Source organism: Gobius niger (assembly GCF_951799975.1).
Source record: "Gobius niger genome assembly, chromosome: 17".
NCBI classification, from domain to species: Eukaryota; Metazoa; Chordata; class Actinopteri; order Gobiiformes; family Gobiidae; genus Gobius; species Gobius niger.
This window is the reverse complement of record NC_136868.1, coordinates 16,945,665-16,965,967: the sequence shown is the minus strand read 5'-3', so window position 1 is coordinate 16,965,967 and position 20,303 is coordinate 16,945,665. Positions and strand designations below refer to the sequence as shown.

General features: G+C 40.0%; 1 protein-coding gene across 1 annotated transcript in view; it reads right to left on the bottom strand.

The window, feature by feature from the left end:
- Positions 1–5,337: 5,337 nt before the first annotated feature.
- The window catches only part of LOC306976531 (uncharacterized protein C1orf21), a 32,233-nt gene continuing 17,267 nt past the window's right edge, over positions 5,338–20,303 (bottom strand). Inside the window, exons 3-6 of the mRNA XM_079574475.1 lie at positions 11,982–12,067; positions 10,407–10,471; positions 9,684–9,744; positions 5,338–6,666 (exon numbers count right to left, since the gene is read on the bottom strand). Of these exons, the coding sequence (XP_079430601.1) occupies positions 6,625–6,666; positions 9,684–9,744; positions 10,407–10,471; positions 11,982–12,067 (254 nt within the window). The 3' untranslated portion in view covers positions 5,338–6,624. The remainder of the gene's footprint in view (positions 6,667–9,683; positions 9,745–10,406; positions 10,472–11,981; positions 12,068–20,303) is intronic.

Genomic DNA, 20,303 nt, shown 5'->3' with positions numbered 1-20,303 from the left:
CATGTCTTAAATGATCATTTCTGGATCATTTTCATTGTGCAATTAATGTGTGTGTAATTAACTATTTTATTTGATCCTTTGTCATTTTAAAAGCATTTACCTTTAAACAAGATGATCATTGGTTCGAGTTCATAGGATTGAACAATTTTGTCATTTCGCTCTACGTTCATGTTTCCCATAATCGTTTGAACAGTCCCATATAAATAAACAGACAATCCACTCTCAACATTATAGCCTAGCCCCAGTGCATGAGCAGCCTCACCCTTCTGGCCAGGACTCAAGCCTTTACACGGAGCCAACGCTTGCTACATTTCCACTATGTATAAAATGCCCAATTCGTCTTCTGTCGTAGCTAAACATCTGCTTTGTAATTGTGGTTTGGGACTGGACACAGGGTCATTTTTTGCCTTTTTTTGTGTGTTTTAAACATGGGCTGGCAAATGGCGTGTTTTGGCAAAATACATGTTGTACAGACAGTACTGTTCATTCATTTGTTAAATTGCAGGAAAAACAATTTTAGTTGATATAGTTATGTTAATTACATGACATTGGCTCAAGGGCAAACCATCCATTCAAAGCCTGTTTGTTGCTTTATTTGTAATTATACAAAAGCTGTACAACGAAATTTGTCCTCTGCATTTAACCCACTGGACGACCCATAGGGAGCTGTGGGCAGCGGCACTGGGGACCCATCTCCATGATGTGGAGCCGGGCTGGTGGTCAGATATACACAGGCAACTTCATTCAGAAAGGTCCCGTCCAGGTGGGAATCGAACCCGGGACCTTCTAGCTGTGAAGCACGAGCGCTAACGGCTGTGGTAACGTGCCGCCGGGAACTTGCTATTTCATCCTTGGGCAAGACACTTCACTTACCTCGTTTATTTAAAGGGGGGGTATGATGCAAAATTGACTTTTTCAAGCTCTACATCATGTTATTATGTCATTCCCTCATTAAAAACATGCCTGAAGTGTTGCCTTGGCACATTCACGTATTTTTGAGTAATCTGTAAAAACTCTGATGGCAGCCATTTTAGGGATAGGTTTGCCTGAGTCCTAGTCATAGGAACGCCCCCACCTCCTGGAGACGCCTCCGAGCTTTCGTCACCAGCCGAGTAACCAACCACTGCTCCTCAGCAGAATCCCCTCCCCACTGATGCCACAGACAGTATGTGGAGGGGGCGTGTTGGAAAGGGTCAGAGGTTCTTAAAGAGACAGAGGCCTATTTCAAGACATTCGCTACAGCCATTTTGAGAGAGCAATTTCATACAAGGCAGTTATTCTAATTTACTGCATTTACAGACCAACAGAAGGTTTGGTCATCATTGTAGTGTGCTATAGACTGGTGCTATGTAATTGAAAAAAGCAGAATACCCCCCTCTTTAAGTGTGAGTGTGAATGTGGGATGCATATACGCTGATGGCTACAATCCAGCATGTGTCTTGTGTGTCCATAAACATCAACAATCAGCAACAAAAGTTAACTGTGCTGAATATTTTGATATTATACCTTGCGTTTTTGTTTCAGGCTCTGCTAGCAATAAGGTGTGGATCTCAGTTAGATGACAAACCGGTGATTTTGTGATATATTGTATCTTGTGGATTGCCAGGCCTATTGTGATAGCTCTAATTTGACAATATATGTATTATGCAACTCTACAGAACAAGTAAACATGTTGGATTTATTATGAGCATAACAGATGACGCTTTATCCTATTTGGAACGCCTATACAAACCAAAATTGATATAACTAACCTGGCTATTTTTACTCATAGACACTCTTCATGCAGCTTGGTGGGAGTGTGGGGGGGGGATACGGCACTTCCAGTATTTGCACTCAGCAGATTAACGAGTCATCGTGAGAGCATGTGGGTGGTTTGGGGCTTTATGGCTCTATCGTGTGAATGTCACAGTGATGCACGGCTCTAATAGACCGTGTGTGATCGTGCAGAGAGAGACCCCGGGGAAAGCGGTGCGTGCGTTTGGGTCAGCATCACAGTTAACCAGTAGGGGGCGTCCTCGACTTATCCTATGGAGGTATTTTACATTCACCCGAACACTGTACAGGCTCTTAGGGGACCAAGATGCAGACAGCAAGGAACCACTTACTTCAGCAATTGCTTTGTGATAGCACTAATAGCCTTAACTACCCGGGAATGGGTTTCTCGGCATAGCTCGCTGACGAGGGGAATGGAAAGCAACTAGTACTAATAAGGCTTTTAGATGTGTTCAGTTTAAGTAATAGTCTACACCGAATGACAGACAGCACCATTTCTAGATGTATTTGGGGCTTATCCAATATCCTAAGTTCTTCAGAGACCTTATTGTTTGAAAAGATTGAAACCCCTAATGCCTTTTCCTATAATTATGAGGCCAGACACTATACCGAGTAATACAGTTGTAGTTGGCATATATATGTAAAGATTTTTTTTAATTTTTTTACAACTATTTAGGTTTGGGGAAGAAACTGTTGGATGGCCTGACAACAAGTGATGCACAGATGGAATAAACATCCAGTGAGGTCCAGCTGTAAAAAATAAATAATGCAATGTTATTTCCAGTGTGGTGGTGTGGTAATGGAAGCATTTAGAGAAAAGAATAGTTGATCATCAATAATAAATGTAGTCTTAATGCAATGCCTTTTCAGTGGATTTATAAGACAAACCAAAGCATAAAACAATCGATAAATATGCTCGTCCAGACAGTTGCATGTATAATATATAAGGAATACACTACTAAACAATTAGCTTGTTGGGCTTTAAGTAGGTCATTTCTTGTGGGCGCGCAGCTTGAATGCTAATACATCTAATGCATCTTTGAAATCCCCAGCCTCCCCCTTGAGTGACTTGTCTCTCTGCCAAGGTATAAGCCAAAGTACAGAAGCTTTACATACAAATTTATCAAGAAGAGAGCGTAAAGCAGTCAAGTTGAACTGTGGATCCCTATAGCCTTTGCGTTTGAGGCAGAGGGGAAAGACATTTTTAAAAGGTTGGATCCGTCTCGTTTCTAAATGAATGAGCGTGGAGCCGCCGGAGGTAGATTACACCCAGGAAGGTATTAAGACACTGGCACACAGCTCTGCCTCTCACTGTTGACTCATAGCTCATGTGGGCACGCTCACTAACTGACTGACTGTGCTTTTGGTGATGTGTGTGTGTGCGCGCGGTTCAGGGGGGAACATATGCGCTCATTTTGCATGTAAATGTTATGCATTGAATCAAATGTTTCCCACCAGCTAGATTAAAGTCAAAGCCACTGGGCAAAAGACTGTACTGATTGACAGATTAAATATTATGCAGATAAACATTTTTTTTGCGATGGGGGTAGTTGTGGTTTTGGGTTATGGTTACATATGGAGCAGTTCTGTGCAAAAGAGATGTTTCATAGGGCCTCGTCTACTTATATGAGTTTTGATCCATGCCTGGCCCAGCTGACTGAAGAACAGCTTCATCCCCCACGCTGCCAGGAGGATGAACTCTCTCCTTTCCTCCCTCTGTAAATAGCTTTAGAATACATTTAGTGTCTTTTCACATGGGATTGCATTTGTAGGTGGTTTTCTTTGATATGTTACACGGTATTATACAACATGACGTAGCCTATTTATCTCAGGCTTAAGCTTGCCTAAATATGCCACATATCAGATGCTTAACTCTCAAAATGCCGCTGTAATTTAGTGTTTGAAAATAACTCTGAGGCACATATGTTTGGCAGAGCCTATTCCATTTAGAACATTTAGACACCTCTAAACCAACAACTATTCCTCCACAGAACGGGATTTTTTTTAATGTTTGGGACAAATTTATACAAGGTTTGCCACTTTCATTGCCAAGAACAGGCTGTACCCAAATAAGCATTCCAACAGTTTTGCCTCCGTTTCAAATCCACAAGCAGCGAGGGAGGAGTGGGCTCCTATTGCTCATTACGTCAAGGTGGAAAGACCATTTTTGTGCCCATATTTCTGTCTAAGGTTAACAGCCAGCATCAGACTCTTCCACCTACTCTCTCACTCCCTCATCTTTTGCCTGTAGTCGTCCACCCCCTCTCTCCGACTGCCGCTACCGCATTTATTTCTCAGAGTGGGTGAGGCTTGCTGTGAGCACGAGCCCAGTGGGGCCGTTTCACTGCTCCTGTGCGTAGTGGCGGCTGATTGTAACCTCAAATGCCCTGCAATCTGAGTCAGGAGAGGTACAGATGCAGCTTGTGAATGAAAACGTATGCATAAATATGTCCATATACACAAGAGAAATGAGTCACACATCATGATGAAGGAAAAGTACATTACAGTGACCTGTTCTACAAACTGTAAAAAAGCTCTCAGTGCAGGTAAAGACCTGCAGACGGGCTTGTATATCTTGTTAATCCCACTCAACAATGATTTTTAAGTTGCTGAATGTACCTGGCAGGGCTTGGTGTTAACTCCATTCCTCACTGGCCACTGTGGCTATAGTCCTTTTCAAATGTGACCAACCACGGTAACTCTTTATTATTATATATATTACAGTACCCTTGATGCATTGTACCTTAGAAAATTTAGTACAATGTAATGAGCTCTGTAACAATCTGTAGTAATTTGTACCTATGGGTTAGATACACAACGGAATAATATGTGTTTGTAGTTTGTAGGTACATAATGTAATAAGACATAACTCTAACCCTAACCTTAAGCCCAGAGCACATTACATTGTACTACATTTAGTTAATACAATCTATCAAGGTATTGTAAAAAAAAAAGTGACACCCAAAAAAACTTCATGTTACTATCCATTATTAATATAACAAAAACATGGTCTAATAACGAATCCTAGAGTCAAAATCAGTGTCAGGTATTATTAAACTTAACTGGCCAAAGTGTCTTGTATGAGTAAAGTTATTATTACAAGCCAAAATATAAATCTACTTGGGTTTATTTTAAGTAAAAATATATTTATTAATTTCTTAATGGTGAGCCTGTCAACAAAAGCCTAGAACAGCCCTTCCTTATCTCCAGCAGGTTCTGGGGCCCTTATAGATCCACAGACTCCACAGAATATGTCATGTTTTTCCTCATTCATTTGACAACACAAATAAAAGTAATGATAGGCCACATACTATCACAATTACACAGATACACATAATTTATCTGCATCTAAATGATGTGCAGTCGACTTTAAGAGGCTCCCCAGGATTCCCTGTACCAAACTTTGGAAACCACTGGGCTTGGATAGCGGCTCTGGCAATAGTATTGGTGTTGCTCGTAGCTGTGTTGTTGAGGGATCAGCACAAAACATGTTATGAAAATCATCCAAAACACTGTAAATGTATTGATTTCCTCACTATTGCTAATACATACAATATTCCCAACACTTTTTCTTCAGTTTTCAAAATGTGACTCTGCAATGCTGACCATTTGCCAGCAGGAGGCGTGCCCAATCTGAGGCGCCGCTTGGCTCTGAGCTGCGTGACGAAAGGAAATTAGACCTCCCATGGCAGGGTTCACTGCCAGCGTGACTCGGCCTCAAATTACACAGCAAATACGACACACTCCCCTCAAGAGCTTCTGCACTTTTTTTTTTTATTTTACTAGAAAAAAAGTATTCAAAATAATACAACAAAACATCCAATAGAAATGGCAAAACATGTGATCTGTGTCTCAATGGCAACCCAAGTATCTTCCTCCTCTATTTTTTTGTATATAAAAAGCTCCTTCCGAGTCCGGTGTGTGACTGCATGTGTGTGTGACCAATAAAATAATTAAGCTGTTGTTACACCTCTAGATTGACCAACGCACATGACAGTCTGCTGGTGAAATTAAGAGGACGGCGAAGTGAAAGTGCGTGGAGAGTAAATATGTACATGCTTGAAGTGAGATTTGTTTTTCACCATTATGTACAATGCATGACTACATTGGAAAGAGCTGTTCAAAAACATAAGGGAGGATGCAACGGGCTGAGGCACAGATACCAAAATACGTAGCGTGGTGCAACAATAAAGAGGACTCACAATCAAAATGAAAATTAAAAAAAAAAAAAAAATGATTGGGTGGAACGGAGTAAAAAAAAATACAGATCTGTGACTTCAAAAGGCGAAATTACCACCTTAAACTTCTATACACTCTTTATTAAAATATCCCAAATATATACCCCTATGTCCCCTTTCCCTAACCCAGACAATATCCAATTATTCACTGCTTCATGAGTAAGTGTGTCCTTTCTCAGCCTCCGTACTTGGGTATCCGATTGTAGTCACTTTTGCGGAATATGGCAAAGACAGATGGCCACAAAGGAAGATAATGTTTTGTCGAAGGGAGAAAATTGTTTCTGTCAGACGTCACGGTGGCAAATACTCCAATCACAGCAATGTCCGTCACGGAGTCCTTGTCGAATCATCTTGTCTGTCCCGCTTTTATTTTTTTGACACTCTTTCGTCTTTAAGCTCGTCTTTAAGGATGTGAAGAGGTCTGTGGTCTTCATCTCTCATTCAATCCCATTCAGTACACAGTTTAAAATACTATCTCTGTCATTTCATAAAATACTTACGTTTCATACAAGCTCATACAGTGTCTCGCCCCTTGAACACAGATTGGACTTTCTCTCAAGCACGCACACATTTACACAGCGGGGTATTGGAGTCAGGAGGGGGGGCCGTTGTGCTATGTCCCGTCTTCCTCCTCTTCCGAGCAGTAGTCTCTCCCCTATTGGAGCAAAAAAAGAAGAATGTGAGATAGATCGATAGATCGAGATGCTCCAAGTTCACCTAACCCTGTGGTTTAGACCTCTACAAACATTTTCTGGAATGGATGCAGTTCATATTTTAGTCTCTCCTATCAGGTGCGTTCACATGACATTACAGCTGATAATTTAAACTCTTAAAGGAACAGGCCACCGTTTTTCCATACTGAGATATGTTCTTACCTTAGCTTAGATGAGTTGATTTGTACCTGTCTGTCCTTGTGTGTGCGCTCAGTCACATTTAGCCTCTCCCAACATAGGTATAGCTCTGTCGAAGTACTCCAGGAGTCATTACGCCTCACATTATAGTTCCCCTTTTATGCGCTTTGAAAATCAGCATGTTTTATTTTGTGTAACTAGGCTTGAATTGTGTAATGTTTCACATAACTTTATTTAATTAGGGGAAAAGTGGAACAGCTTGGTGGCTTCTAACTTCACCCCAGTTTGGAGCTATACCGCTGCTGGGAGAGGCTTAATGCTAACAACATTTGTGTGACTGAGCGTTCACACAAAGACCAGACAGGTACGAATCAACTCGTCTAAGCTCAGGTAAGAACATATCTCAGTATGGAAAAACAGTGGCCTGTTCCTTTAACCCCCGCCTTAACCGAGCATACTTTCTCCAGTTCAGCTTTACCGCCTCATTTGAAAGCTAAGACCTACAAAAGTGATCTTAACTTTGTTGTCACCACGTTTATGTTACATTTTTTAAGCATTTTTGTTGTGTTTTTGTCATTGTTTTTTTTTTTTTTGCTTTTTTGTGTGACATTGACATTTTTAGATTTGGGTAAAGCCAAACTGGAGAAAATGTGCTCGGCTCAGGTGGGGGTTAAGGTTAAGACTAAAATGGAGCAATGAGGAATTATTTTGCGGTAACTATGGTAACTGACAAAATGCTGAATTTCCGACTTGGCCTATGGTTATTATCTCTGTAATGGCTGGACCTATCCACATGAAACAAAAAGTGTTAGAGTTTAAAGTCTTCTCTCTCAGCGCATTTGAACTAAGGTCAAATTACTGTCTCATAAAGCTGCCTAAAAGTGTCTAAAATGTGCACTGTGGGCTGAATCTTGATTCTAAAGCGCAATCGTTAAACCTTTCAGAAAAATTGCTATTAGATATTTTTCCAAATTCGTTCAACCCTGATGAGACGTGTGAAAATGTCTTTTAATTTATGCGAGCAGTAATGGGCTTCAGTGCTAAATGAGCCCAGTGCAGTGTCTCTGTGAGAGAGAATGAGTGCTTGCAGGTGGGCAGCTTTATTTTGTTATGTTTATTCAATCAACAGAGGACCCCCCCTCGTCTCCACTCCACAGCATGTCAAATTGTGCCGACAGCTCTCCTTATAAGGAGACTTCAAAACAGAAACTTTGGAAGGGCAATTGTTTTGTACCAGATGTAAAATTATGAGAACGCAGACTGCAATAGTTTGACATTCTGTACAATTCCTCCCCTTCTGAAACTTTGTGTGTGTCCTTCCTATATAATTTCCCTTTAACGTAGGCTTTAAGTGAACGCATGCAAGAGCAGCCAGTGGTGCTAAGCCTCGCGTCCTCACAGCTGCTTTGTTCATGTGACTGAAGTGTGAGAATAAGTGTCCTCACCTGATCACCCCTGTCACATGTACTTAGGCTTTAAGTGAACTCATAACGCGCGTTGATATTTAAATTGCGCCTGCCCCTTTAAATCTTAGGACTGTTTCTTTAAGCACTGGGACCACATCCACCCCCTCACCCACATGAGTGCGTACATACTGGCACACACATGTTGTGTTTGGTGACAAAACATCAGCGGAGATTAATTTCCTGGAGGCTTAACCCAAACATGGCTAAACCTTAAAACATCAGATTTACATTGTTAGTATTATACATTTTGTGATTCCAAGAGCCTCTGAATGTGTAAGCAGATTTGTGAGCGAGGACATGTAGTTGTGATGAATCTTCTGGGTGCATTTGATCATTTTACTGTATTTTTTTTAGGGGTACAATGTTCCTCGCGGGGCTAATTTTGACAACATATTTTATTTTAGTTTTAGGACGCAAATGTAATTTAGTCATGATTTATAAATCATGAAATAATTCTTTTTTTAGTTTTCATGTTAAATCAAAATCTTTCAAACAGTGTCACTGGAAGATGCTTTTAGTCCATTCTTTTCAGCTTTATTTAGTCTTTATTAGTCGAAAATATCTGGAGATTTAAGTCATAGTCTTAGCCTCATTTTCTAACTTTAGGCTACAAGAATTTTACTTTGACTAAATGATGACAAAATATTTTAGTCAACAAAATGAACACTGGTTCTGTGCAGTGAAGTATATATGACATACATAGTCAGGAGGACCCCCACTGATCGCAAGCATTGATCGCAAGCATTGATCATGACCATCTGTCCCAAGATGGTTTCAAGATATAAAAAAGAAAAATATTGATAGTGTGTTTAATATGATACTTCATAGTAAACAGCATAGATTTGTGAATTAAGCTCCAACAACAAAGTAAACCATGTAAATACATGTTACTAAAACTGATTTTAAATGTCTTTGGCTTGATATTATCTATATATTTATCTCATTTACAGTCGGTGTCCCAGATTGTTTGCGTGGTCACTTTGGGGTCTCAGCCGGAAAAGTTTTGGAACCCCTGTACTAGTGCATAGTAAGAGTAACAGTAGTAAAGAATAGTAGTTACTATGCAGTTACTATGGAGTCACTGTACATAAAATATATTTGTTGTGCTGTAATACTGCATTTACAAAACAAAGTAAGCAAAACTTTAGTAGTAGTGGTGAATATTGCAATTGCAGTGACTATTTTAGCTTAAGACTACAACTACTATTCCGACCACTACACTAGTTTTATTCTCATTAGGGCCACAGTTGATTAAAATAACACTATTTTACTTAAATACTTGACTTGAAATACATCTTCCACCTCTAAGTAGCAGAAATGACCACTTAAAGACACCATGAACCCACTGGCCTCACCTTCTCAATTTTCTCGTCCAGCATCCTGAAGAACTCCTGCTGGCTCTCTGACGTGTGAATGCTGCAACACAAGAGATGGGAAAGAGGAAGTCGGAGGAGGCAAGACGTACATCATGAGAATTTTCCATTACACCCCCCCCACACACACACACACGTGCCACCGAAAACCCAGCCCCACAGCCACCACTCTCCTCTGCAATGCAAGTATGATTGCCTGCTGTAGGGGAATTTAAATCATTATTTCATTAACAAGGCTGTAATTAAGGAAAGACTAAATACTGTGCAGATATTTATAGACACAGATTATCCGAGGGCTGGCCGAGGGTGTCGAGACAAAAGCCAGACAGAAAAAAACTCTCACTTTACTTCACACGTAATAATATTAGCACAATGCAATGCTGTCTAATGGTTTTAGCAGTTGATGAAGCATCATAAAAGCAAACAAAAAGTGTTGTCTGTAAAAGCTGCTTACAAACTGGGAAATGGAAAGTGCGTGGTGTGAATTGTGCAAAGTGGCAGGGGGCGTTCTACTCTAAATGTGGAAATACAAGACGTGTGGAACGCTTTCATAATAGCTTTTGTTTTCACTTCAAAGAATAAATAAATGTGCTAATAAATGGTCTCAACTTTACATATGTATGCAGACACTGGAGGTAATGTGGGTGAAGTGCCTTGCCCAAGGACACAACGACAGCGTGCACCTGCAGCATGAGGATGACTTACTTGGCCTTGTTTGAAGCGGCAGCTTCTTTCTGTTGTTTGCCCCTGTGCTGTGCATTACTCTTCTCCTGAAAAACATCAAAATATACAAATAAAATAATATTTACATTGAAGATTCTCAAAGGCATTCATTTATTAATGTACACATGTGGAATCCACTCACATGCCGCTTATTTAACACACCTGCTTTCTGATATCACATGCCCGCGTTGGCGTCCATTGATCAATAAAGGACATTTAACTGTATCAGAGCCTCGGACACTACGTTTTTCTTTGGTTCTACGTGTTCTGGTTCTGGTGGATTTTGTCCTCGAAGAGCACCTGACCAGTACTTTACACTCACCCCCACCCTGCTTTGTAAATATGGAATCATGTTTTAAACAAAAAAAGCTGAAAGTGATTCTTCAAAGTAGATTCTTCTTTAAACATTTTCTTAATGTGCTTCAGGATGTAATCACAAGAAATGTTTTTCACTTTACACGACTGTTGAAAGAAACCCATTTCAGATGACGACCTTGAAGCGAGAAAATGCCATTTCATCCTTATTTACAAACATAATCCTATGTGTTCATTCATAGTTTAATGTAAATAGTGTTGAAAATAAAGAAATGGCGACACATAAAAAGTGTTTTTGAGACTTGGGTGGGGGTGTGGATTAGACCATGTTCTTGTTACAGACCAGATTTAGATTTTTTTTGTTTTTTTTTTGTTTTTTTGGGGGGGTGACATTTTCAAGAACTACTGGATTAGACTGGTGGCCTTTAAAATGCCATTAAGTATCAGGCCTGATCTTTATCTATGTGCCTATTTATTTATGTGTTTATCTGAAATCTCCCCTGTTCCTATCATACTGCACACCAGCAAAGCTTTGCCGTTGTAGGCAAGATGTGCGTCTCACATGTTAATGAAATGTAACAGAATGGTCGCCTTCTGTTTTGTATGATTGAATCCAACTTTTTAATATTTCACTGAGTAATTGGAATAAAATACAAGCATTTAATTTATTACAGGTGTTTATATTAGTGGGAAATACATTAAGAGCAGGCATCTTTACTGTGACTCTTTGCTGGGACTTCTCCAGCTCATCTCCATGGAGATATTGCTATTTTCCTTGACTACAGATAACCAAATATATTAGGTTTTCCAAATTTAATACGGATAAACAACAGCAAAAATAGCAATGCAAACAGCTGATCATCAGGAGCACTTTTGGTATCGGAGGATAAACAGTTTAGCTGCTTTTGTTCTGCAGTGTGGCTTTAATTACCAGTCTTATTCTTGTATGATAAGTGTAACAACCCAGAAACGAAAGACACATTTTGTTATTAATATACAATTCTGGCTGTAAATCTGAACAAAGAGTTGCGAATTGTAGCAGCAATTTAAACCAAATAACTGAACCAGTATTTTTGAGATATTGGAATAGGCCATATTGGAAACAGCAGCTCTCAACACATACCAGAGGGTCTTCTCCACTGTGTCCATTGTGCATTTATAAAGACAATGGTTGGAGCTGACAGGACAGTCTATAGGTTGTCAGCTGATGAATTAATTTTGAGTATGTATTGTTTCACTCACCAAATTCTCCTGGTTGCGTGCGTTCACCCGGTTTTCCTCCCCTCTCATGTACTTCACCTCCTCCACCCCCTTCAGCTTGTACTCGTCTGAGGACACAGAGGTGATGACAAAGGTAGATGAGAAAGGAGTATAAACAACCAGGAATTATCAGAACAACCACAAAGAACTTAATATCTCCTCATGCATTTCAGATTCAGGCTTCACCATCACCACCAATGACAGGCGAACCCGGGAACTCCTTGCAGGGAGGCACGAGCGGAGGATATTTTCTATTACATAACAAAAACTTATTCAGCATTAAAAAAAAAAACGGTAAAGAGGATAACTCAAAACTGCAGGAATGAAGCAATATTCTTCTCACTGCTTTCGACTTCCTTATTATACTTTCTAAATAAATGCTCTGTATCAATAATAATATTAATCAACTATTCAATAGATAAACTACAGTTATTAGATATATTTACCAGCTTCAGTACAAATATGGACAGTTACAAAGTTTTTTCCAATACGATGCCACACAGTTACAAAAAAAAAACTTTTGCTCCTAGAAAATAATGTTGGACAAGAAATGTCAAAAAACCTGGTGAAAGCAAAGCAAGTGGGAATAGACTCCTAGATTGTAGAATTGTACAACAGGAAGCAGAGGAGACAGGGGGTAGAGAAAGGAGGGGAGTTGGATCAGAGGGTGCAAGCTAAAGGAGATTAAAGACGGGTTCGAGAGTTTTTGACGACACTGGAGCTTAGACATTAAAGGCTGGATCAGTGGCAGTGAGAGTGGTGGATCTTTGATTAGGCTGTACGCCATTACACAGACAGAGGCTTAATAACGGTAAGGGGAAGGAGCCATTAGAGCTTTACGCCGAAGCATGTGTAATATTTCAATTTTTCAATATTGAAGCAACCACATACATTATATATAAATTAATTCATAGACTTAGGAAATGGTGCTGTTATGATTCTCCTTTTAAAAGAAAATAAAACACTATAATTGTAATCTGTAAAGTATTGTTTAGATTAGCAGTATGGCTATTTGAGGGTGGGGGGTATTTTTTAAATATAGCATGGTGATTGCGATTACGTTAGAGATTTATGTTTCGAAAGCAAGACATTTCAACCCTGTCCTTTAAAGGAACAGGCGAGCATTTCTCCATACTGAGCTATGTTCTTACCTGAGTTTAGACGAGTTGATGTGTACCTTTCTGGTCTTTGTGCATGCGCTCAGTCAAGCAAAAAAGACCAAAGATGTTGTTTTTGCATTTAGCCTCCTCTCCTCTATGGGGCCAAACGGGGGTGAAGTTAGAAGCGACCAAGCTCTTCCACGTGTTCCCTATTTAACCCCTTAACCCCCGCCTTAACCAGGCACATTTTCCCCAGTTTGGTATTACCCAAAACTAAAAGTTTGAAGAAAAGCATCAAAATTAGCGATGAAAACGACAAGAAAAGCCACAAAAACACGACAAAAAAGGCAACTAAAACAGGACCAAAAAAAAAAACAATGGAAAAAAGCGAAGAAAAAGCAACAAAAACACGACAAAAAAGCAACAAAAGAGTGACAAAAAGACAACAACAAAAAAAGACGAAAACATAAAAGTTCTGCTCACTTTTGTAGATCTTAGCTTTCAAATGAGACTTGGAGATTTGGATAAAACCGAACTGGAGAAAATGCCCTCAGTTCAGGCCAAGCAAAGTCACACAAAACTAAACTTGTCAATTTTCTAAGCGGATAGAAAAGGGGAACTATATTGTACTGCATGGACATCAAAGTGCTCCTAAGGTGTTATTATATCTCACAATATAGTTCCCCTTTTTATCCACTAAGAAAATCCAGAGTTTAATTTTGTGTGACTATACTTGGATCGTGGACCTAACCGTATTTAAATGGGGGAAACGTGGAAGAGCTTGGTCACTTTTAACTTCACCCCCATAGGAGGAGGAGAGGCTAAATTCTAACAACATCTTTGATCTGACAGGTACACATCAACTCGTCTAAGCTCAGGTAAGATCATATCGAAAGAAGAAAAAAACCTTGGCCTGTTCTTTTAACACCAAGAGCAGACTTATGGTATGAACATGTTTGCAGAGCGCTAAACTACAGAGTTAGCAGGTTTTAGAAAGAATATCATGTTGTTTTCAGATGATATCACAAAGCCTAATAATTGCAGTCTTTTTAGAAACGTGCCAATAACAACTATTACAATTTAAGTATATGTGTAGCTTTCATACCAAGCAAAATCAGAGTAGAGTATGAGTTGAGATCTAATATTTGTTACCATTGTCACTAAAGCTGTGGTATTCAATCAAGCACTTTGTTCACTGCGGGTTTATACAGTAATTTATCTGATTCAAGTCCGCCCCTCCCTCAAAAGGTGCAGCAGTTCAAACACAGTATACACTTTGTGCCTTTGTGTACTGCACTCGCTCTAACCTTGACTGGGATATGTGCAACATTTCTGCTGACTGCTGCTTATTGTACGTTTGACTGATAATTCACTGGCCTGAGTGCTCGCAAACATCCACCTAGGGCTTATCTGCCGCACGCTTTGACACAGACACACTGTTGATAGAGCCAGGGCAAAATCCACTGTACCCAGCAATAAGCTTCACTCCTACCTTTGCACCCGACTGCATGTACACGATGTTTCTGTACATTTCTCTGCAAGCCGTTTTCAAAATTAACAAGACAAGAGCAGCCACGTAACGTCTGCATTGTGGGAAGAATGTAAACTAGTCTAGGCACAGCAGCTTCTGTCTGGGCTTGTCAGCACACAGGAGTTTTGCTAACACTACACAGACGCGCTAAGTAAGACACACAGCTCGGTAAACATGGATAAGAGCCACAACAGCACACTGAGCCGGTTAACTGTACTTTTGACATTTTTTACATTGTACAACTGCTTCCGGGATAAAATGCAAGCCTTAATTATACTCCACAGACGACAACGGCAAAACAGTTTCAGTTTATCCACGTTCTGAAATATAAAACCTCATTTAGTCTGGCAATGGAGTGGGATGGGGGCGACAAAAGGCAAAACGAGGTCAACTGTATTTGGTACATTTTGATCAAGCCAACTTTTTAACTTTTTGCCACAGTTCTTCTTGAAATTATCTTTTCCTCAGATAACATGATTGTGATTTTCATCTGTTACGAGGCCTGCAGCTGCATTATCAGCATCTTGAATGCTATCCTACAGATTTGAGCAAAAATGTCCACGGGCCAGACAAATAAATTGATTTAAAAAATGTCGTCATTAATTGCCCGCTGCAGTTAGTTTAATTTGACGAGTACAGACAGATCAAAGTGACCCAGCTTTCGCCGATCAACATTCATCACATCACTCTGGCTTCAATTAGGTCTGGTGCCGAACTGGTCATGCCTTAGACTCCATACTACCATGAGTGTGTGTGTGTGGCTGTCACTGGAAATGACGGGCACATTTAGTCACACTTTTACTTAGACTTGCTTAAGGAGAGACAGAGCGGTCCATCAGAGGGAGAAAGATGAAAGGAGAGACTATTTACGGAAGCAGTGAATCAGACATCTTTATTTCTCTGATGAGAGAGGCCAGCGCTGACCCGAGGGCATTGATGGTGCAGTGCGTGTCGCCACGGCTCTCGGTAAAAATATCACCGTGTTGAAGGACGCTGTTTATGTCATTTGAATAATGTGCTCAAAAACAACCAACCAGAGTCATCACAACTCATCAAACAAGTGTTCGTCAGCTAATTTACTCAGTCTTGTACACACTCTGGGACAGGCCATGCGCTGAGACAGAGAAAAGAGGAATTATCACTCAGACGGAGCAGGAATCACATCAAAATGACAAAAAGGCATATATCCTACTTTATCAAGGTGTCCTCAAGAGGTATCACTTCATCTTCGTGTATCATTTAGTTTTGCAGTATTATGGGTAATTGATTAACTCCCAGACTGATTGATCAGCAAAACAGTAAGTTGCAGCCCATTTTGAATCATAGTTTTGAAAGTGTGTCTCTTTATCTCATGGCTTTCTTGTTAAGTCTTTCAAGGTAAAAAAAACATGTTGCAAATGTCACTAATGCATACGGGTATTTTGAAACATTACCAAGTGTAACCCGTGACCACTATATGGTTGTGTTTGGACCTGCATTTGAGAGCTTTCACGGATGATGAACTTCAAAACAAATCTGTTTTCAGTGCCATTGAGAGATATAACTCAAAGCCTGGATTAAGATGTTGCAGATACAATGGCCGCTGGTTTGCTTTATGACCGGGGCCGCCATTGCTGCTGTACCTCCATATATAGGCGGCAAAAGAAGCTGGCTTTCCCTTAGATAGCATTGCACTTTACACACGTTTTAAGCAACTGTAAAGCCTGGATAACGCTGGGTTACAATTAAAAAAACCAGGCTGGTTTTCCTAACAAACATTTTAGAAATCTTGCATACTAATGAGGGCCGGACTTTGATTGACAGGCTGTTAGAGCAAATGGCGAGGCTGAATTATGCGTCCCTCGAGGGCCGAGTCTACAGTGAAGATCCCGCCCTTATGCTCTTTTTAGGAACATGCTCCGTCTGAGCAGGGCAGGAGGCGTCTGTAAATCCGCCACGATTTCTCTTTCGAACGTGGTCATTATGGTAAACAGGGAGGAGTGAGAAGACGGAGTCTATTATTTATTATGTCTATGTGCAGATACTAAACTGTAGCATGAGATACAACCATTTTTCCAACTTAACTCAGCAGCTTGAAGTCAACAAAGAAATGGTTACGTTGTGTTGATAGTCTGGCACTATCCAAAGTCATGAACAGCACTGTCTTAGTATTCCTCAAAATGCTTCTAGTTTCACATCAGATTTCACTGCATAATAATTCTAACTTAAATATAGTCGGTTTTAATCAGTTCATAATAAAAAGGTTTGGGAGAGATGTCAAAACAACAGATCATTTTAAATTAATTTGTGGTAAAATGTCAGAAACAGAAACAGTGGGAAGATGACAGGTCTTTGATGAGAGTACGGCGTGATTTATGCAGGTGATTTCCAAAGAGCAGCTTTAAACCGTCCATTCAATAAATAAATACACAGGACCTGGGCCTCTGTTTGGGGCAGCAGGACTATGATGCGTAATAGAGGTATCAAATGAAAGATGAAATTAACTGACTCTATGTCCTTGCAGTAGTTCATACTTCTAACTTTACGGACAAAATCTTTACTATGGCCATACTTTCAAACTTGCTCAGCGTGTCTGATGTAAAAAGGTATATAATCTTTTCCTTTCTTTATAATCAGAGTTGTATTGGTAGAGAAGTTGTATTCTTATTAGAGCTGTACAGTATTCAAAACTATATATAACTATATAACTGTCTATAGAGTTGGGGAAATTCTATAGTAACCATGGAGATCCGCCATCTTTGCAGCTGTTAGCATACATTTCCATTGACTAACAATAGCTAAAAACAGTATAAAAAGTGGAGAAAATAGCCGTGGAACAGCTCCGTTAGCTGCTGAGTTACTGCTGGTAAATACATCTAACACACTGTGGTGTCCAAGTGTTTTAATGTGAACAATAACTCCAGTATTTTAACTTTTAAAATCTCCATTAGTTTACAATTGCTGCTAATCCCATAATGCTTAGTGATATGACGTCATATTCCCGAACTCTATATTTGTTTGTTTGTTTTTTTAGTTTACAGCAGTGAAAAAGTGAAAGTTTAAACTGTGAGCTGTGATCCAAAGTTATTCCAACATTCACCACGCACGGAGCATGTTTTACAACTTTCAAGGTCAATGTCTCAATAATGATGACAGAAACTAGTCTGCGGGCAGTGAAAAAATGCGAAACTTCCCTCAAATAAAATGCAGCACATCGGATCAAGTAGGACACTGGTTTATTAGATCTGCATTTACAAAACACAAGAGAATGGGGGAAAGCGAAGGAAACAGAAATCTCCTACTGCACTTTTGCTCTGTGGTTATATTACCATTTTCAGTTTACATTTGCCATAAGTAACTCAGAAGTAACTCAAAGTAGTGTAACTCTGCTACATTTGTGAAACAGTAATATGTAATACAAACTTATTACATTTTTAAAGCTGTAATCACTAATATAAAATATATTAAAATGTTTAAGTAACTTGCCCACTTGACACTGCCTGCAGGCGCACAATCTATACAAATGCTTTATAACTACATGGACCGTCTTTAGTCACAAACCACAGCACATTCAATGTACTGAGGGACGACAAAACAAATTTAATTTCACTACTAGTAAAAGAAACCGGGTCAAGGGCCTTTAAATTGTTTAAATATAACAACAGAACTAACCATTTTAACACAGTGTGGTCCATTTAATTCACTCCATTTGTTTTGATTTCCAGCAAATTGTGAAACAAGTCCTAAAATACGACAAATACTAAATTCTTCATGTGCTCTGGTAAAGATGATCATTTCATTTGCAAACTGGAAATTACAAGTGCATTGTGTTTAGGCGTTTAAAGTGAAACATTAAAAAACGCACAAGAATACACTGTAAACTCGCTGCTGTGGCATCTGCTTTGATCGTTTTTGGCTTATTTTGTTTTGCATAAGTGGAGAACGATAATGACATTAAAATTGCGTGGCTACTCTATATAATTAGTGTAGGCCTTCATCAGCTAAAAGGCATAAAAACATTAAATCCCCGTCATGTTGAAAAGTCAAAGGTTTTCTCATCTCAGGAACTCGGGCATCAAAATTATTTCCCAGTATTTCCCTGTGGAGTAAAGAAATGACGCGCAATTTTCTACACGACAAGTGGTATTTACCATAATTACGACACAAGCATTAATCAGGAAACTGGGCTTTTGCAGATATTAAAATTGTGTTTTCGCGTCAGGCTGTGGATGCAAAAAAATCTCAGTCAGATGAAAGACCAAAGTGCAAATACATAGTGGCTTCTTGCGATATGGATTTTACGTCACCCGTTATTGTAGTAATATATTGTGCAGCCCAGTTCCTGCTTGGCCTCGTTCAACACTTTACCTAGAAAGTGCCGTATGTGTGTTTAGATTCTCCGCTGTGTTTCACAAAGATGAAATAATCCCTCTTGACTTTGTTTCATCCGTGAATGAGATCACATTCCCCAAGGTTTCCGTAATCACCGCGTAGCAACTGCTCAGTCGAGAGTTCGTTTCTCTAAAAGATTATTTGAGTCATGCGTCAGTGGTAACAAAGCCAAAACGTAGCAGCAGTTAAATGTTAAGTGATAGTGCCCTTGAGACGAATGAGAGGAACTTGAATGATTTTATGACAGTTGAACCTTTTTGAGCAACTTTCAGATGACGGATTTATGAGGGAGAATAAATAAATAGTAAACTAAATAGTGTCTGCAGTGAGAGTTCATGCCTGTGGACTAACAAGCCACAGCTCGGTTTACTTAAGATTTTACTCTACTTCAAAGAAACTGTTGCAGGTACATAATATTTCCTTTTACACGCATTTCATTAGAATAACTCCTATTATGATGGCTACTTTATTTACACCACTGCTGCCAAATGTGTATACAGTGGACCGTAGTCGCTCGCCGCCCCGTCTTTCCTGGCTGCGATAATTACACACATCAATAGCGCAATGTTGTGGAGAGCGTTGCTATTTTCCTCTTTGTCGTCCTCCAGTGTTTATGTAAAGGAGTTTGGCCCTTTTCCGGTTATTGTGTGCGAGCGGCCGGAGAGCAGTGAGATGGAGACGGGGGTTTGTGGCCTCAGTTTGACACAGCGGAATGAATAAAGTATCTGCGGGTATACACAAACAGATTTTAACGAAAGGCGATTTGTGTGTAGGGAAGTGTTGAACTAATACGCAAGCTGCAGTGTGGATGTCACCAGAGGCATATTTACATTTTTTCCCCTATGCGTGTGGGTGGACGGAGGACACAACCAACTGATCTTTCCCGCCTCAGTCGTGAGAAATTGACCGAACTGTGCATGCTCGGAGTTCGACCCAGGAGCTGAGAAGAGAAAGACGAGGGAAAGGATCACGAGGAACTACGACGACAGGCGCGGCAGTTAGACAGAGACAAAAAGAGGAGATGAAGGAAGGAGACGAAGCTACTGGGGGGACTGTGGGATAATCCAGAGAATTCAGGTCAAACGCTTCTTTGGGCAAAGTCCCCCTCAAAAGCAGAAAGGGGGTGTGAGAGATAGAGGGTTGCACTACTTAACAACTCCATAACTCTCTCAGGGAGAACAAGGAAATGTGAATGTCCCCAGAAATTCAAATACGAACAAACCAATGACACGCATCCCTCAGAAGTGTACTTTAAATCGCACAAAGGCTACTTTTCTAATGCTTCTCAATATGAGGCTATGC